Source organism: Excalfactoria chinensis, chromosome 2, assembly GCF_039878825.1.
Source record: "Excalfactoria chinensis isolate bCotChi1 chromosome 2, bCotChi1.hap2, whole genome shotgun sequence".
In the NCBI taxonomy this organism is placed as follows: Eukaryota; Metazoa; Chordata; class Aves; order Galliformes; family Phasianidae; genus Excalfactoria; species Excalfactoria chinensis.
The window spans coordinates 15,488,481-15,504,690 of record NC_092826.1 but is presented as its reverse complement, the minus strand read 5'-3'; the positions used below and the strand labels follow the sequence as shown (position 1 = coordinate 15,504,690).

The window sequence follows — 16,210 nt, the reverse complement described above, 5'->3', positions numbered from 1 at the left end:
ATATCATCTTTGTTGTAAGGAAAAATAATGTTTTCTTTTTGCTCAGAAACATAATCAGTCACAATGAAAAGAAGCAGCAAGGAAGTCCGCATAGGAAAATAGCCCTTTTGTTATCTGTCCCAAAGAATTTTAGAACTTTTATTAAACCTACATGTAATTGTCTCAGGAAGAGGCCATGTTTCATCCCTGAAATATACCACAGGACCCAACACTATTGTTCATAAAATTTTCAAGTTTCATTATCATTCCAGATCATATTTTATATTAATATAAAATTAGTATGGAAAATCACCCGTCCACTGGCAGAAATAGACTAAATTTGTTTGTGGTCCATTTTTACCTAGTCTGTCTTATCATTATCATTATGTTGATTTCTTTCTTGGGGACTCACTTTGGAGTGCTGGCAAATCTCAACAGCATCTCTGGCTTTAATTGTTTCACTTAAATGAGCCAAACTTTCCAAATAAATTCTTAACAGATATATTATCTGTCACTATGTCAAATTTTGACAAACCAATTGCAAGTATTGATCTGTCTTATCACTGATACTTCACTACAAACACATATTGGCAAGATATTTCACACTAAATTATGGAAGCAGTTAATAAGCAAGGAAGATTGAGAAAATAGAAGAAGAACATAAGTCTTCTGCAAAAAAATGTGTACTTTTCAGTTAGATCAACTTGATGAAAATTCAAGTAGGTAAAGATGTTTTGCTTTACATTATAATGGGAAAAGTCAAAACACGTGTTTCCAATTGATTAATCATAATTAGTTTTACAAATAGTTTCAAGCACCATCAAGGAGGACTGGTAACATACTAGAAGTACAGAATGGAAAGATAAACCTTCAGATACATAGATATGTTTTTTATGTTTTAAAAGTTATGTGTGAGTATACATGCACAGAAGTCCTGTTACATTCAGCTGCTTAATTGACTCTAACTTCCAACTAAAAATCTAATTGTAACATGATTTTCACTTACTAAGTAGTTGTATTATAAAAGGGAAATACAAACAGATTAAAAAATTTGAAATAGTGAGTTACAATTTGAGTCATATACTGTGTTTCTCCAGCTTTGTATCATCAAACTTGCTGGGGGTGGACTCCCTTCAGTCAGGTTGTTAATGGACCCAGTACCACACCTGAGGAACACTACTAGTTACAGGCCTCCAACCAGACAGCACCACTGACTCAGGCTCAACAGAAACTAAACAATATGTCTAAGAACATTGTCCAAGTGCTTCATGAACTCTGATCGGTGATCACTGCTCTGGGAATCTTATTCCAGTCATTGACCACCCTCCTGGCGAAGAACACTTTGCTAATACCCAACCTGACTTCCCTGGCGCAGCTCCATGATGTTCACTTGAATCTATTACTGTTACAGGGAGTAAAGATCAGTACCTTCCTCTTCACTCTCCCCTTAAGGAAGGTGTAGACTGCCATGAGGCCTCCCCTTGGCCTTCTCCACAATGTACAAAATTAATTACGCCTGCGTCTCCCACTCAGTCTTATTCCCTAGAAACTTCAGTGTCTTTGTGGCCATTCCTTGGGCATTTTCTAATAGTTTTATGTCCTTACAGATACTGTTATTCTCAAAAATATTATATTTAGAGAGTTCTAGCTGTTTATTTCAGAAGTGCCTTGATGTTATGTATGTATATATGTGATTGTATATGCAGATGTATATGTTTACACACACAAAGCAATACGAAATGGCACACGGAGTAACAGTGTGCATGCCTTGCCTACACAGATTCACATAAAAATCCAAATGAAGGAAATAAACAATGAAATCTTTCATGTGTATAAATCATCCATATATGAATGAATTATACAGCCTGCAATAATGACACGCTTATCCCCTGAGGTCAGCCTTTACAGATGGAGACAGCCAGTTTGTTTGCTCTTTTTTAAACTATTATTTTCACTATACTCTAAATGTTCCTGAAGACAATGAAGTGTGACTTCCCCAATATGTTTTTTTGTGATGCTTATCTCTGTAATATCCAAACACCTCATGCAAAAAATGAGTTTGCAGTCATACAAAGATTAGAAACATAGTCAGTGTGGTCAGTGCAATCGCATACTTGAAGGAAAAGTAGATTTTAATTTTTTTTTTTTTTTTTTTTTTAACCCCTTTTCTATATGCTATTCTTTGAAAACACTTTTATTCATGAGTTGTCATGATTTGTCTAAACAGTTGTTGCTACAAGATGAAATTATGTATGTATATATAAGGCAATTATAAAAAAAGATCTAGAAAGAATCTAGTTCTCCAGAAACTGTTTCATTATTAAAGCAAATGAGCAAGAACAGTGATCAATGTGTTGATTAGTGGCACGATTAATACAAAGACATCCTCTCTGTGCAAAGAACAGTCCATTGAGCAAATGCCCTATTTTTCCCAGAAGATGCAAGGACTCAGTATCCTATTTAAAAACATGCCACTAGAGAAGAAATTAAGCAATAAAAATAAAATGAGTTCAACCATGACTTGATTAAACTAGAATAAATGGACTCAGTCCCGTCTTTAGAGTATATTTGTTCTATGGACAGTTGACACTTAGCAATGTGCTCTGGAGAGGAAAAAAAATAAAAATAAAATAAAATAAAAAAATCCCATTTACTTAGTAAACTGTATATTAGTTCACCAAATTGAGGAAAAAAATATCACAATTTGTACGTTCATTTCAGAGTGGAGAGCAGTATTCATAGGATATGCACTAATATTGTATTGTTTAGATGTTTAGCATCTATTGTCTAGCAAAGTAAGAAAACCTATCTTCTGTTTATGGTTTACTCAACCAACTCCTGTTGCCTGTGAACTATGGGAACCTTGCAATTCCTCCTTCTAAGAATCAGAGTGAGAATCAGAATCCTTCAGGAAATGTGCCTACAATACTGTAGAGTACCATTTTCAGGAAAGTGATTATTCAGCTTCCACTTTATCAACACAAATTTCTGGTATCATAACCGTGCATGTTCAACGTAGTCATATAAAAAAAAATGAAGCATTTGCTAATTAAGCTGGAGACCATGAAAGGCATTGCAATTTAATGATCCTATCATTTAAAGGATGAAATACAGGAAAAACTAAAAAATTTACATACGACAAATCACATATCTATGAATCAGTGAGATCTTTTGTAAGTTTTCTTTCAAGTTGAGCTTTTATTTTCTAAGTGTTATAAGACAGTAAGGGTTGTTTGAGAAAAATATATTACAAACCTTATATACCCTATGAAAGCTCAATGGATTTTCTGTTGTTGTCGTTTATGTTGTTTAATACTACCTTAGAATTAATTAGATGAATTTTTCTTGATAACAATTTTATCATTTTTATATCAGAAAAGCATATTCATATTCAAAGGAAAGCATATAAAATATTTAACATAAACATTACAGTAATAAAAATATAATTGATATCACTTGACAGGGAAAAATTCTTCAAATGATCAATTCAGATAATAGGAAATCAAATAAATTATTAGTTTTTCAAGCAAATTTTGAAATGACATGCTGGATACTCTGAAATTTGTGGCAGAAAATATTACACAATACCATTTAAATGGTGTTTAGCAACCACATGAACAAACATCAAATATAATGTAGCATTAATCAGTTCACAAAGTGACATGTTCTGTTAATAATCTAGGAACAACATGAAATTGGATAAAATGCAGTTTTTTAGTCAGGTACAAAAACCTTATGTTTGAAATTGTAATTTGTAACAAGAACTTTACAAGCAGATGTACAATAAACTTGCATGCCCTGAGCTAAAAGGTAACCAGATAGCTCATGGTAACATATATTCAGACAGATATATCTTCAATAATCTCCTAAATTAATGAATTATATATTATATCATAATATTATTTTAAACTATCACACAGAGATGTACAACATTCATTTGGTCTTGTCAGCTCTTTTGGTTAATTGTTTGTCAAAATGCATATATTTTAAACTACTCTGTATTCTATCCATTTGTTCTTACCATCACAAGTTGGGAGTGGGTGACTCCACCAGTGATTTTTTTCACATAGTAAAGGCTCCTCATGACTCAGCCTATAACCTGGATCACAACTAAATGAGACAGTGGAACCTATTGAGAAGTCATGTCCATAGCGACGTCCATGCACTGGTATTCCAGGATCCAAACAAGAATAAGTATTAACAGTTACACCTATATTCAAGAAAAAAAAAAAAAAAAAAGAGAGAGAGAGAGAGAGAGAGAGATCACAGTTAAACAGTTAAAATCTAGAATTTATTATTATTATTATTATTATTATTATTATTATTATTATTATTATTATTATTATTATTATTATAGTAATTCTTTGTACTTCAGTGGTGGGGAAGTATCAAGCACTTTCAATAATTTATCCTTGAAACTTGTTTCTTTGTGTAACTGCTATAGGATGTTTTGGATAATTAAATGCATCCTGCTGATACTGTAGACAAAGAAATAATCCATATTTTAGTGTAATTTGAGGTTTATTTAGTCTCACTAGCATTAATGTGTTTAGATACTGAAAGGCTGCTATTAGGTCTCCCTCAAGCTTTCTCTTCTCCAGACTGAACAGTCCCAGCTCTCTTAGTCTTGTAGGCTTTCCATCCCTTGTACTGAGGACTTGTACTCAGTACAAGAGAACTCCACAACTAGAATGTGTCAAAAAATACATATATATATTTTTACTTGTGCTAAAAAACTTTATACATTATTTCCCTGTGAGATTACTTTTTTTTTTTTTTTTTAATTAAAGAATTTCCAGGAATATTACTGAGTTCTGGTAAATTAAATAAAAAAAGCATTCAGGGTAAGATCTCTCCCTGAAGCTTTTTTCCCTTCTACTCCCAAGGATAATCTGTAAGATAGTCTCCCTTGCAAAATAAATTCAGTGTGAAAAGAAATAATTAACATAGAAAATTATACAAACAAACAAACAAATAATTTAATAAATAAATAAAATCTTCAGATTTCAATAGGATGACTGAAGAGAACAGCACTGAATTGTTAAACATTATTATCATCCAGAAAAGAAAAATCAGAATTGAACTATATTGGTTAATATAGCACAGTATAAAATGTCTTTAAAGGAGTGGCTGAGGGATCTGGGATTTTTTAGCCTGGAAAAGAGAAGGCTCAGGGGTGACCTTATCACTTCCCACAATTACCTGAAAGGAGGTTGTAGAGAGATGGGGTCAGCCTCTTCTCCCATGTATCTAGTGGTAGGACTAGGAGAATTGCCTTGAGTTGTGCCAGGGGAGATTCAAGTTGGACATTAGGAAATAATTCTGCTAGAGAGTGGTAAGGCACTGGAAAGGGAGGCACTGGGGTGGTGGAGCCACAGTCCCTGGAGGTGTTCAAGAAATGATTAGATGCTGTACTGAGGGACGTGGTTTAATGGGGAAATATTAGTGATAGGTGGACGTTTGGACTGGTTGATCTTAGATTCACCAAGACTGGAAAAGACCTCTCCTCTACAATTCTATAATTTAACCTTCATTCTTCATTAGTTTACAGCAGAATTCTGGGATGGGGATCAATTTTAGTGAAAATGTAGTTTATAATGAAATTGAAGAATTCATACATTTGAAAAAAATATATAGATTTCCTTTCAAGCTGTAGTAAATTAAAACAGTTAGAAGTAAAAATAATTTTAATAATAATATTTAATTAGTTATTAATATTAATGTATTAATATTTTATTTGTTTATATTTTATTTATTAATATTTTTAATAGTTATTTAATAATAACTTTCTGAAGTGTAATTTCAGGAATCAAACATTATTCATTTAGTCAATTTTTCATAAGAATTATGTAGTATTTGATACTAGAATTAACCTAACAGTCTGTGTAAGGATATCTATCCCTCAAACTTAACCAGTTTTTAGTTCTCTCATTGATGTAATTAACTGATATATCATAGAGATGGCTGAGATAGTAAATAATTTTAGATCTAATGGTTGATTTTCTGTATAACTTTCCAGAATTTAACATATAGTAGAGTTCAAATCATCTTAAATTTTATGTGAACAAGTCCACATATTGTATGAAATATCCTTCCCATTAGTGATAAGGAATAGTGAAAATAGCAAAAAAAAAAAAAAAAAAAAAAAAAAAGGTTAAAAAACAAACAAAAAAAAGAACATATTAAAATTCCTTGGAGATAGAACAAGAAGGATGTAGGATGAACATCATGTTCATTACTAAATGTATGAGAACAACTATTTTTCACACAAAATTGATATGTGAAACAAATGCATTTTTAGAATCACAAAAAATAAATGAAATGATAATACAGCAACTTCTCTGCATTTCATGAATTCATAAAGGTATTAAATCTTACTGATATATTCTGTAGTGTATTTTATATAACTGTAATAAGGGAAAAAGAATACATCTATGCAAAAATCATAATGAACAGTTAACATACTGGATTTTATTCCCCCCAAAAAATCCAATCATGCAGTTAAGTAGTTCTGATTTTCAATTTTTACTTTCAGTATTTACATAAATCACATTTCCTTCTAGCTTCAGAGCTGGAGGTGCATTAATCAGAACAGTATTCAGGTATTTTCCTCCAATTTTCATTATCTTCTTCATGTTATGCTATTTTAAACATACAAAAATATATTATAAAAAAAGTAAAAATAACAACACAGAAGACTGACAACCTGAAGAAGGTCCTTTGCTTCCTATTATCTTAAAGGACAGAACACTGCAGCACTAACATCAAGCTTAAACTGAGATTGCCTGTCATAATTTTGAAGTTTAACATCACTAAAACTTAGCATGAAAAATAAGAGGCCTGACTCAGCAATTTACAGAAGCCACACGTCTACAATTTTATGACCATGAAAAGCAAAGAAATAAAGAAATAAATAATACATATTAGAATGACTTACTTTCATAGTGAATCTTGAATCCGTTGTTAGAACGACTGTTGTCAGTTGTAAAGAGAAGATAAATGAAATTGCTACTGCTGAAGAGGAACTGTGGGACCTGAGTACCATTGTAAGATCCCAGAAGTGGAGATAGTAAACTTGGTCCATCATGAACTTCCAAAACATCATAGTTAAGTTCTGTCTGAAATCTGGAATTGAGGAAACACCCATAGGCACAAATATAAGCAGCAGTTAAAACAAATTCAACAAACACATGCAGAGTATGTCATATTTTTAGAACTATGATACTTTCCTGATTCTATTATTTCAGTTTTTGCTCCACATTTCTACTTTACAATAACAATTATTATGTAATACAATATCCAAATTTCAGATTAGTGCTCTAGTAAGATGAGAAATAAGTTTAAATTCCTTGAGCAGGTTTATAGTACAGAAAACAAAGAAACACATAATTTGTTAGCAAAGATGAATATTATCCATTTGAATATTTTATATCACAGAATGATTTTCTATCATGGAAAAGCAAAATAAATGAGATAGAGGCTAAGTTTGTATTTCTTAATTGTATCTATTCCATTTTACACAAACATCGAAGTATATGATGATAAGAATGAATAATAATCTAACAGCCTGCTTTTATAATCATCAACAAGCAGGAATATAATTATTTAAGTCCTCTTTGAGACACCTGGTGCTCTGTACTAAATGAGGCTCAGTCCAAAGAAGTAGCAGAAGTTAGGCAGAAAAAAATCCTCTTTCAGAAAGCACTACAAAGTTAAATGTGTCTTTACAGCCCATGTGTGCAGCTTTAGAAGCAGAGGGTGACAGTGCTGCTAGATAGATACGCTACTCCTATTTTAGATGGTATCAGCAATCCCAAATCTCTGATATTTTCACAGCAGTTTCTCTCTTCCTTGCTATGGTAGATATAACATTAATCATCTTGCTTTAATGGCTCACTGTTGAACTACTGAAAAACTCTTCTTGCATTAGAAACAATTAACAGCAGGACTCTATCCTTCAGATACTCCTAACTCCTTCACTGATTTACTTGATACCTAATTCAGCTTTGTGAAATCCATTCAAAAAACCACATGACTATCAGCAATGCACTCTCTGCTTCTATATTTATATCCCACAAGTCAGCGCTTAAAATCAAAAGAAGCATGGCAAAAGAAGAGAAGCTAAATAAAGCCTCAAAAATATGTTTTCTTTTATTCCTGTTCTGCTCATATGTAATTATGTAGAAAGAGAGAAGAGAAATAAAAATAGGGACTTAAAGAAATAAATCGTGATAAGCCTAAGAAGCCAAATAGCTGAAAGATTATCTGAAAGTTTTTTGTTTATTTTTTGATTGTTCCTACCTGAGCTGAGAATTACATATTTCCAAAAGACTAAACAACTAGGCAGTTTATTATTATTATTTTCTTTTTTTTTTTTTTTTTTTTTTCCCAATAATTTCTTTTTTCCATTAAACCATGCAGAACAAAAGCAATCGTGGAAATAGATCATTTAGTCTTGCTCTGTTTTCCTTGTTATAAAGGAACTGAGCATACTTAAGATAGAAAATGGAAAAGGAATTGACATCTCCTCCCAAATGCAAAACAACTAGTAGGTTGAGGAAGGCATAATAAAACTAATTTGAATCTCCAAAGACATACCATGAATTCCCTCTTGTGTAAATGACAATGAAAGAATATATGCAACACTGCACATAGCAGAGAAAAGACATAATTTAATTTGAATTTATAATGGTTATCCTTGCATTGTTTTTTCTTCTAAAATACTTTTTCTCCTTCTATGATTATTATATATTATATAATATATATTATATTATGTATATAATATATTTTATGATATTTATATATCATCTGGTTATTAACTGCTGTGAGAGATCAGTAGGGTTTTATAGAAAATTAAATAAAAAATAATTTTAGATTCTGTCAGACTACTCCAGTGTCCTTTTCTACTTAACAAATCACTAATCTTAAAATAATCTGGATGGTCACTGATCTTAAATTAACCTGGATGATGACTTCACTGCTATGTGAGGTATATTCTTATGGAGGACTTATTTTAGTTACAGTTCATTTTACTTCTTTCCAATTAACACAGGAGGAAACACACTTTTGTTTATTTTATTTGAAAAGATAAAGATGCTTTAATATTTAGAACATGCATCTTCGTTTCCAACACAGCCTGTCAACTCAAGGTGGTGTCAGGATATATGCAGAACATCCAAACACAAAGTGCTCTCATTAGTCAAATGTGACTAGTGCTCCAATCAGTAGTTTGCTGATTAACATCCCTAGAATTTAAATGCTCATAATTAGGCTTCATGATGAACACTTCATTACAGTGAAGAATGGCAAACTTCTTAATTCTTACTTCATTTCAACTCAGCCTGCATGACTATTGATATACATTAAATGTCAAAGAGATTATCATAGCTATGACTATGCAAAAGGAACAAACTCTTCAGACTACTCATTCACAATCATGAAGCAAAACACAGAAAAGTCCATCTGGACACCACAAAATCACTAAGAGGAAGTTACTCTCTATCTGTAGATCTTTTTTCTTTCCTCCTGTGTCAAGCTTTGTGAAATAGGAACAACACAGAAAAGCAACAAATGCAGAATGATGAACATATGCAGTGTCTCAAGAGAGAAACTATAGCAAGATGAGAAATGAAAAGGGAATCTGAACTACAATGCAAGTGATAAGCTGAAAGTAATGTTAAGGTGACACTCTGCAGGAAACATTATTAACAAGGATTCTTCCTATCATCTTGGATAATTCAAAAATAAGGGACATAGAGATGTTAAATACAAACTATGTATTTTTACCCTCACAGAAATATGAATATATTTTAAAACTACTGGATCATACAAATATGGGTATTTCCATTAAAAACAAAATTAAAAATGGGATATTTCTGTCTTTCAGGACAAAGCTGAGATGTAAAAAGCTGGACAAAATATGAGGTTTTTTTGTTTGTTTGTTTTTTAGTATTATTGGTTTGGTTTTTAATTAAATAGTGCAAGTCATTTGGCTATAGGTTCAAATACATATATTTGTCAAAATTATCCTTCTGTCTTTCATGAAATTCTGCTGCAGATTTGAAGTAGAAAGAGCGTAACAATGACAGTAAGACTATAATGAGTTTTGCAAACGAAATGAGTATATCTTTTTCTCTGAATAAGAATTCAAATTCTATAAAAGTACTAACAATATCTAAGTAAAGAAAAACAAACAATAAGCAAAAACAACTATATGTATACACTAGCACACTATGAGTATTAATTTCTATGAGGTTTACAGAGTAATACATTTACATCCAAATGTGCAGTTATGCATAGATTGCTTCCAAAGGGAATGCCTTCTATTTACTTCCATGGAAACTAAAATAAAGAGTACAATAGCACTATCTGATAGATCAAATTCTCAGCTGCAAAATACTCTTTATCAACATACTCACCACCACTAGCTAAGCATTTTCACCAGCAATGAAGAATAGCCTGTTTGTAAATAGCTATGCTTGTAAAAATCTGCACCAGTGGAAAGGACTCCCTCTTACTCTTGCTACTGCTGAAATGCAACACCCACCACCTCACTGTGCTTACATTCATTTTTTCATCTCCATAAACATTCACCAAGAGTCAGTGAATGTCAGTAGGGGCAGTTTTTTCCCTCATTGAAGAATTCAGTGGCACACCTTTATTTCATACACACTTCCATATCAAACACCACCATATCAGACTGACCCTCTGTGGCCATCTGTTACGTAGCAATAAAATTTAATAGAATATTGGTGGATGTTTCAATCCCTACTGCCATATCACTGACATCTGCCTCTCATTTCATAGGCCAATATAATAAAATAGGAAGCACTACTTTTTTGGAGCAGCTGTCACATACCCAATTGCACAGGTGTAAACATACATAATGCATTTTCACAGGTTATCCTGCACATAAAAACATCAATACATGCCATCATATGTAAATATCTGAATTTACCTTGCTGCATCTCAACAATGTTTATATCATATCATGCTTTTCTGAGACAACTGACAAGACTGTTTCAAACAAGCAGCAACAAGTAGGAAGTGTGATAGCATGGTTAGGTTATAAAGAGAATAAGAGGACCCTCTGTGACCTGAAAAGTCACATCCTGTTCTTACTGCTCTTGACTGCACACCTAATAGAGTTTGTGTAATTTTATGGAAGGCTTTAATACATTATAAGCCAGAAGTGTAAATCTGAGACTGTCAGATTTAATGCAACTCAGTTGTGAAGGGAGAATACATAGCTAATAAAGAATTTTGAAAATAAAAAGACTGTTTTTCAATTTGAAATGACTGACCACAACGAGATTTTAATTGATAATGATATATGATATGTTGAATTAAAAGATATTATTTCAAATGGACTGATACTTTTTTCTTTTCAAAAACTTGAGTTCTTGAAAGTTCCATGATTTTAATTTTTATTTACAACAAAGAAAACTGAAATGTTTCTCTCCACTCTGAATTGAAAACATTTGAATGAATTTGTGCAAGAGTTAGTCAACTCTATTTTATATTTTATTTATCAAATCTGATGGGACTTAATTTAAACTTATTTACATATGTTACCTTGGGAGATCACTTTTCATTTCATACTAAAGATGAGAAATAAGTTTGAAATATCTGTATTACATGTCCTATAACTGTATATGTCATGTGAGCATATTATTACAGTATAAACTATAGTACTATAAAAATTGGCTCATAATGAGAAATTTTGCTAAGATCGACACTTTCTTACTATGCTATAAATAAATTTCAATTGTATTGAAATGAAGCAGTATCTTCTCTTTCGATTGAATGTAATTAAGGAATAGTCTAAAGATGCAGTATGAATAGCAATTGAGATGTACTTGCACATTATTTGCATACTATAACTTTGATCCTCAAAATCCTTTTCTTTCCTGAATTTTCATATAGCCTCTTAATATTGGCAATTAAGAAGAAATCTAGAACGTGCTTAAAATATGTAGAATATAAAAAATTATTTAAATTAAATGTAATGCCTTGCTATTTCATAATGGGCTTAATTTCAATTCTTACAGCTTGCTTCCATGAGAATTTTAAGGCTTTTAACATATTAAATTCCTTGGAATCAGGTAGGAACAACATAAGCAAAACATAAGAAAAGTGTGCTGCTGCAGTAACTGTGGGAAACTGGAATTCCATCCTATAAGAACACACTCAGAAAAACAGATCAGATGACCTGAGAATTAAATATTCACAATGGATAAAAGCATGAATTCATCCAGTTCATTATTTAACACTGACTGAGATTTCAGAGTCAAATATTTTCTTTTTCTCAAATGTGTGAAATGGCTTCATAATACAATTTATCACAGTAACGCAGAAGCAAATTAAATGTGCAACTCTTTATGAACAGACCAAACTTTTAACTAGGGCAGACAGATTTAAGTATATGCAATAGGGTAGGAATTTCAAAAGCTTTTCAGTTCATTGAAGTATAATTTGCATTCAAAAAAAAGAAAAGGTGACCTGGAGGCACAAAATAGAAAATCCCACCCAATAACACAATTGCTTGATTTAAGAAAAAGTGAAAAATTAAGTTTATGATAGAGCTAACTCAGAACTGCTTCTAGGTAAAAACTTGAAAATATGAAATAAGAAAAATATTAGCCAAGACCTTTCAAATGTAATTTTGATAGAGTGTCCTGGTTCAGCTTCTATCACCCACTCACAATTCAAGGAGTCTTTATAATACCCAGGCCAGCCTGGAGAGAGGATTACTCCACTGGGAGATGAAAAATGCCCACCACACGGAGCTAAAAGTGAAACAAAGACAAATGTATAATGATACAGGCTTATGATAAATAATTCATAGTTATCAATTTCAGAATAGCACAACTATGCTTAAATTTTAAAAATCCATCTGCAAGAAGATGAAATGAGGTTTAAAGCTGACAAACCCTGTGGGGTTTGGAATTATATGGAAAGAAATGAATTAAAATCCTATAAGCCTAAAACCTTAAGAAGAGAAAATTATTTCTGTTCAAAAAGTGGTGACATAAGCATTTAGACTGTATTTTTAAAGCTACAATCCATTTTACTGTAACAAAGGACATACAGCAAAACACTACTTAAGAACTAAGAATAATTTTTAATGGTGAGTAGAGAGATTTTAAAAGCCTATGCAGAAGGTTCAGTTGAATATCAAGCTCAGAATTTGTAAACTGTCATTTTAGCTTTGACAGGGATCTACTCTGAGAAAATAAGCATTTTGCCAGGTCAGCAGTTAAAATTTCACATTCATACATAATTCTTACAAAATTAGCTTATATATTTGGCAAAAATATTTTAAATGCTGTAAAATGTCTGTAGCCAACCAGAAATATCAGAAATAATATGTACTATTTCTCTCACTGATAGTAAATACACAATAGGATAACTTTATTGAAACATAACTGAAATCAAAATAACTTAAGTTAGCTAGTAAAAGCAATGAATTCTTTTCTGCTATTTCTTTCTCCTGTATATTAATGAGATTGATAAGGATACTGATTAGACAGGAATTTAAAAATGAAGAGAAGAATACTATTGGTGTGCTTCTAGCACTAATGCCTTATATCCATTCTAGAAGTGGACAAATACATACATTAAAAAAAAAAAAAAAAAAAAAAAAAAAAGAGGATTGATCCTTCTGAAATTTGTAGTTCCTCTAGTGCCAAATAAGAGCTATCTGAAAGTACAAACTGCTAAGTTTCTTGGATAAGCTTTCATTATTACAGAGCCCATATAAAAGTGTTCTCAACACAGGTGTTTTTTAGTGTTTTTTGTTTTGTTTTGTTTTTCCCCATGTTTTTCTTCTTTCCTTCTTGCAGACAGAGTTACAATAGAGGCTCATATTTCCCTAGAATTCTTTCTTATGGGCTTGGTTTCACAATAGCTTTGTGCTAACCATTTGCAGAAGTTTGAATTTCATTTAGTGACAACTTAAGTAATATTACAGTAGAAAGAAAAATCATACCTCCACACTTAGGAATAGGTCCACTCCACATTACTTTTCCATCCACTAGCATGCAAGTGATTGTTTCAGTTCCTTGTGTTTTGATAAATCCTTCCTCACAAATAACAGAAATTGAGCTCCCTAACTGAAAGTTGTCTCCAAAACGTCGAGCATTGATTGGTACTCCAGGATCAGGGCATTCATTATGCCCAAATGCTGTGAGAAATAAAAAAAAAAAAAAAAATTAAAAAAAGAAAAAAGTCAGAATAAAATAAATAGCAAATGAAATAATGTGATAAGTTTTGCAATTAAGAAAGTTTTTACAGTTTTATTCTGTAAGTAAAGGAACCTATTAATATCAGGAAACAATAAGAAATATGTTTGGCCAACAGAAAAAAGAAAAAAAAGTAAAAAAAAAAAAAAAAAAAAAAAAGGTACAGTAATATTAAAAAAAATGATTTGAAATGTGACAATTTTATCAGCATACATCTCCAGACAGCCATGCTGTCAGAAGATATCAGTGACTGTAACAGCCCAACCTGTCTTCTGCTACAACAGGCCAGAAGGTTCGATGAAAAGTGGAGGGCAGGGATCTGTGATATAGTAGCATTGTTTCTTTGTTTATTATTTTTATTTTTAATTCACTGACAAATTTAATAGAACCATAGTGACTTGAGTGTGCCTAACATTGCCACTGTATATATATATATACATATGTGTATATATATATATACATATGTGTATATATATATATATACATACATATATATACAATGGCAATTATATATATATATATTTATACAATAGCATACACACACACACACACACACATATATATATATATTTATTTTTTTTTTCCTCCAAACTGGAAGCATTTGAAAAATAGGAGAGAATTTGGGAAAAAAAATATTCAAAGAAAATTTGAAATTTTAATCATATGGTTTTAGTTATGCTCAAATATATTAGGTATAGTATATATTTATATATATATAACACATGTACACTCACACACACATATATATATACATATAGTAGATAGAAATCCTTGAAAATTTCAAGTACATCTAAGAGCAGATTAAGCAGATTTAAAAATAAAAAAATAGAAAAAATTAAAAATATCTGAATACAATAACAAAGATAAACGTCTGTTACCATAAGTATTACATAGAATTCACATTATGCAGGGAGAAAAGACAAGTTCATCTTCCTACCAGTAATGAGCAAAATCATATTTATAGATATATCTTTCAAAGAAAACCTTTGCAGTCATTAATATAATTTATTACTTTCTTAAGAAATAAAAACTGTAGCTAAAATATAGATTTTTAAGTTGTATTTTTTAGTTTGAACAGATATCACATGCAAAAGATTGACCTTCCTCAAAAAATCTAAATTCTCTCTTCTTAAGTCTATGTATGAAAGAGCTTGTTTTCATAATATTTTCAGCAGATTTACTTACATGTCTGTTAGACAAAACATATACAAACCATGAAATATCCCAAATAAAAACATTAAAAGATTAATACATGTAAATTTTTTTTATTGTTATTATTATTTTTAAAAATTGTTTGTTCTCTTTTATTTCCAGGAGACTAATTTAATTCTTACTAACTTAATTCTTACCAAAATCAAATGAGTCATATTAATTTGATTAATTAATTTCTTCCTGAACAGTCTAGGTACTAAAGGAGCTTCAGCAGCCACTAACATAAACATACTGGTAATACTAGTAAAATTATGCTTTTATTTGTTTGTTTTAAAATTATTTTATATATGAACAAAGTCTAATTTCTTAAGAATAGTTGTTATATAATTATTCTATATTAAAGAAATATTAAAGTTACACTTCTCTGGCAAGATAAATCGTATGATTTTCAAATTGAAATGTTTTTTAAATAAATAAATAAATGTCCTACTATCTTTTAAGCAATTTGTATGTAAGATAACAGTTTTTACTATTGTCAAATGAGCCTAGGAAGACAATAATTAGTCCAGTCTGAAATACAGTTTTGCACATATTGTATTTTCCATAGTTACACCTTTCTATTTAAAAAGTATTTCCTTAATAAAAACATTTGGAAATTTTGCATTGTCTGAATTTATATGAAGAATATGAATAATAAGAGACAACAGAATTAGTATTATAACATTTTAACTTAAGAAATGCCACTTATGTTGGGAATGAAAAGTGTTTGAGGATGTTAGAGGAGGGCATTAAAAAATGATGGAATTCTACACCTTTTCTATGGAAGTTACAAAAAT

General features: G+C 31.0%; 1 protein-coding gene across 5 annotated transcripts in view; it reads right to left on the bottom strand.

Annotated features, from left to right (window-relative positions):
* The window catches only part of CSMD3 (CUB and Sushi multiple domains 3), a 496,245-nt gene that overhangs the window by 192,676 nt on the left and 287,359 nt on the right, over positions 1-16,210 (bottom strand). For all 5 annotated transcript variants that reach the window (XM_072330149.1, XM_072330150.1, XM_072330151.1 and 2 more), the window contains 4 exons: positions 13,970-14,164; positions 12,629-12,767; positions 6,917-7,104; positions 4,001-4,189 (listed from right to left, as the gene is read on the bottom strand). In XM_072330149.1, the coding sequence (XP_072186250.1) occupies positions 4,001-4,189; positions 6,917-7,104; positions 12,629-12,767; positions 13,970-14,164 (711 nt within the window). The remainder of the gene's footprint in view (positions 1-4,000; positions 4,190-6,916; positions 7,105-12,628; positions 12,768-13,969; positions 14,165-16,210) is intronic.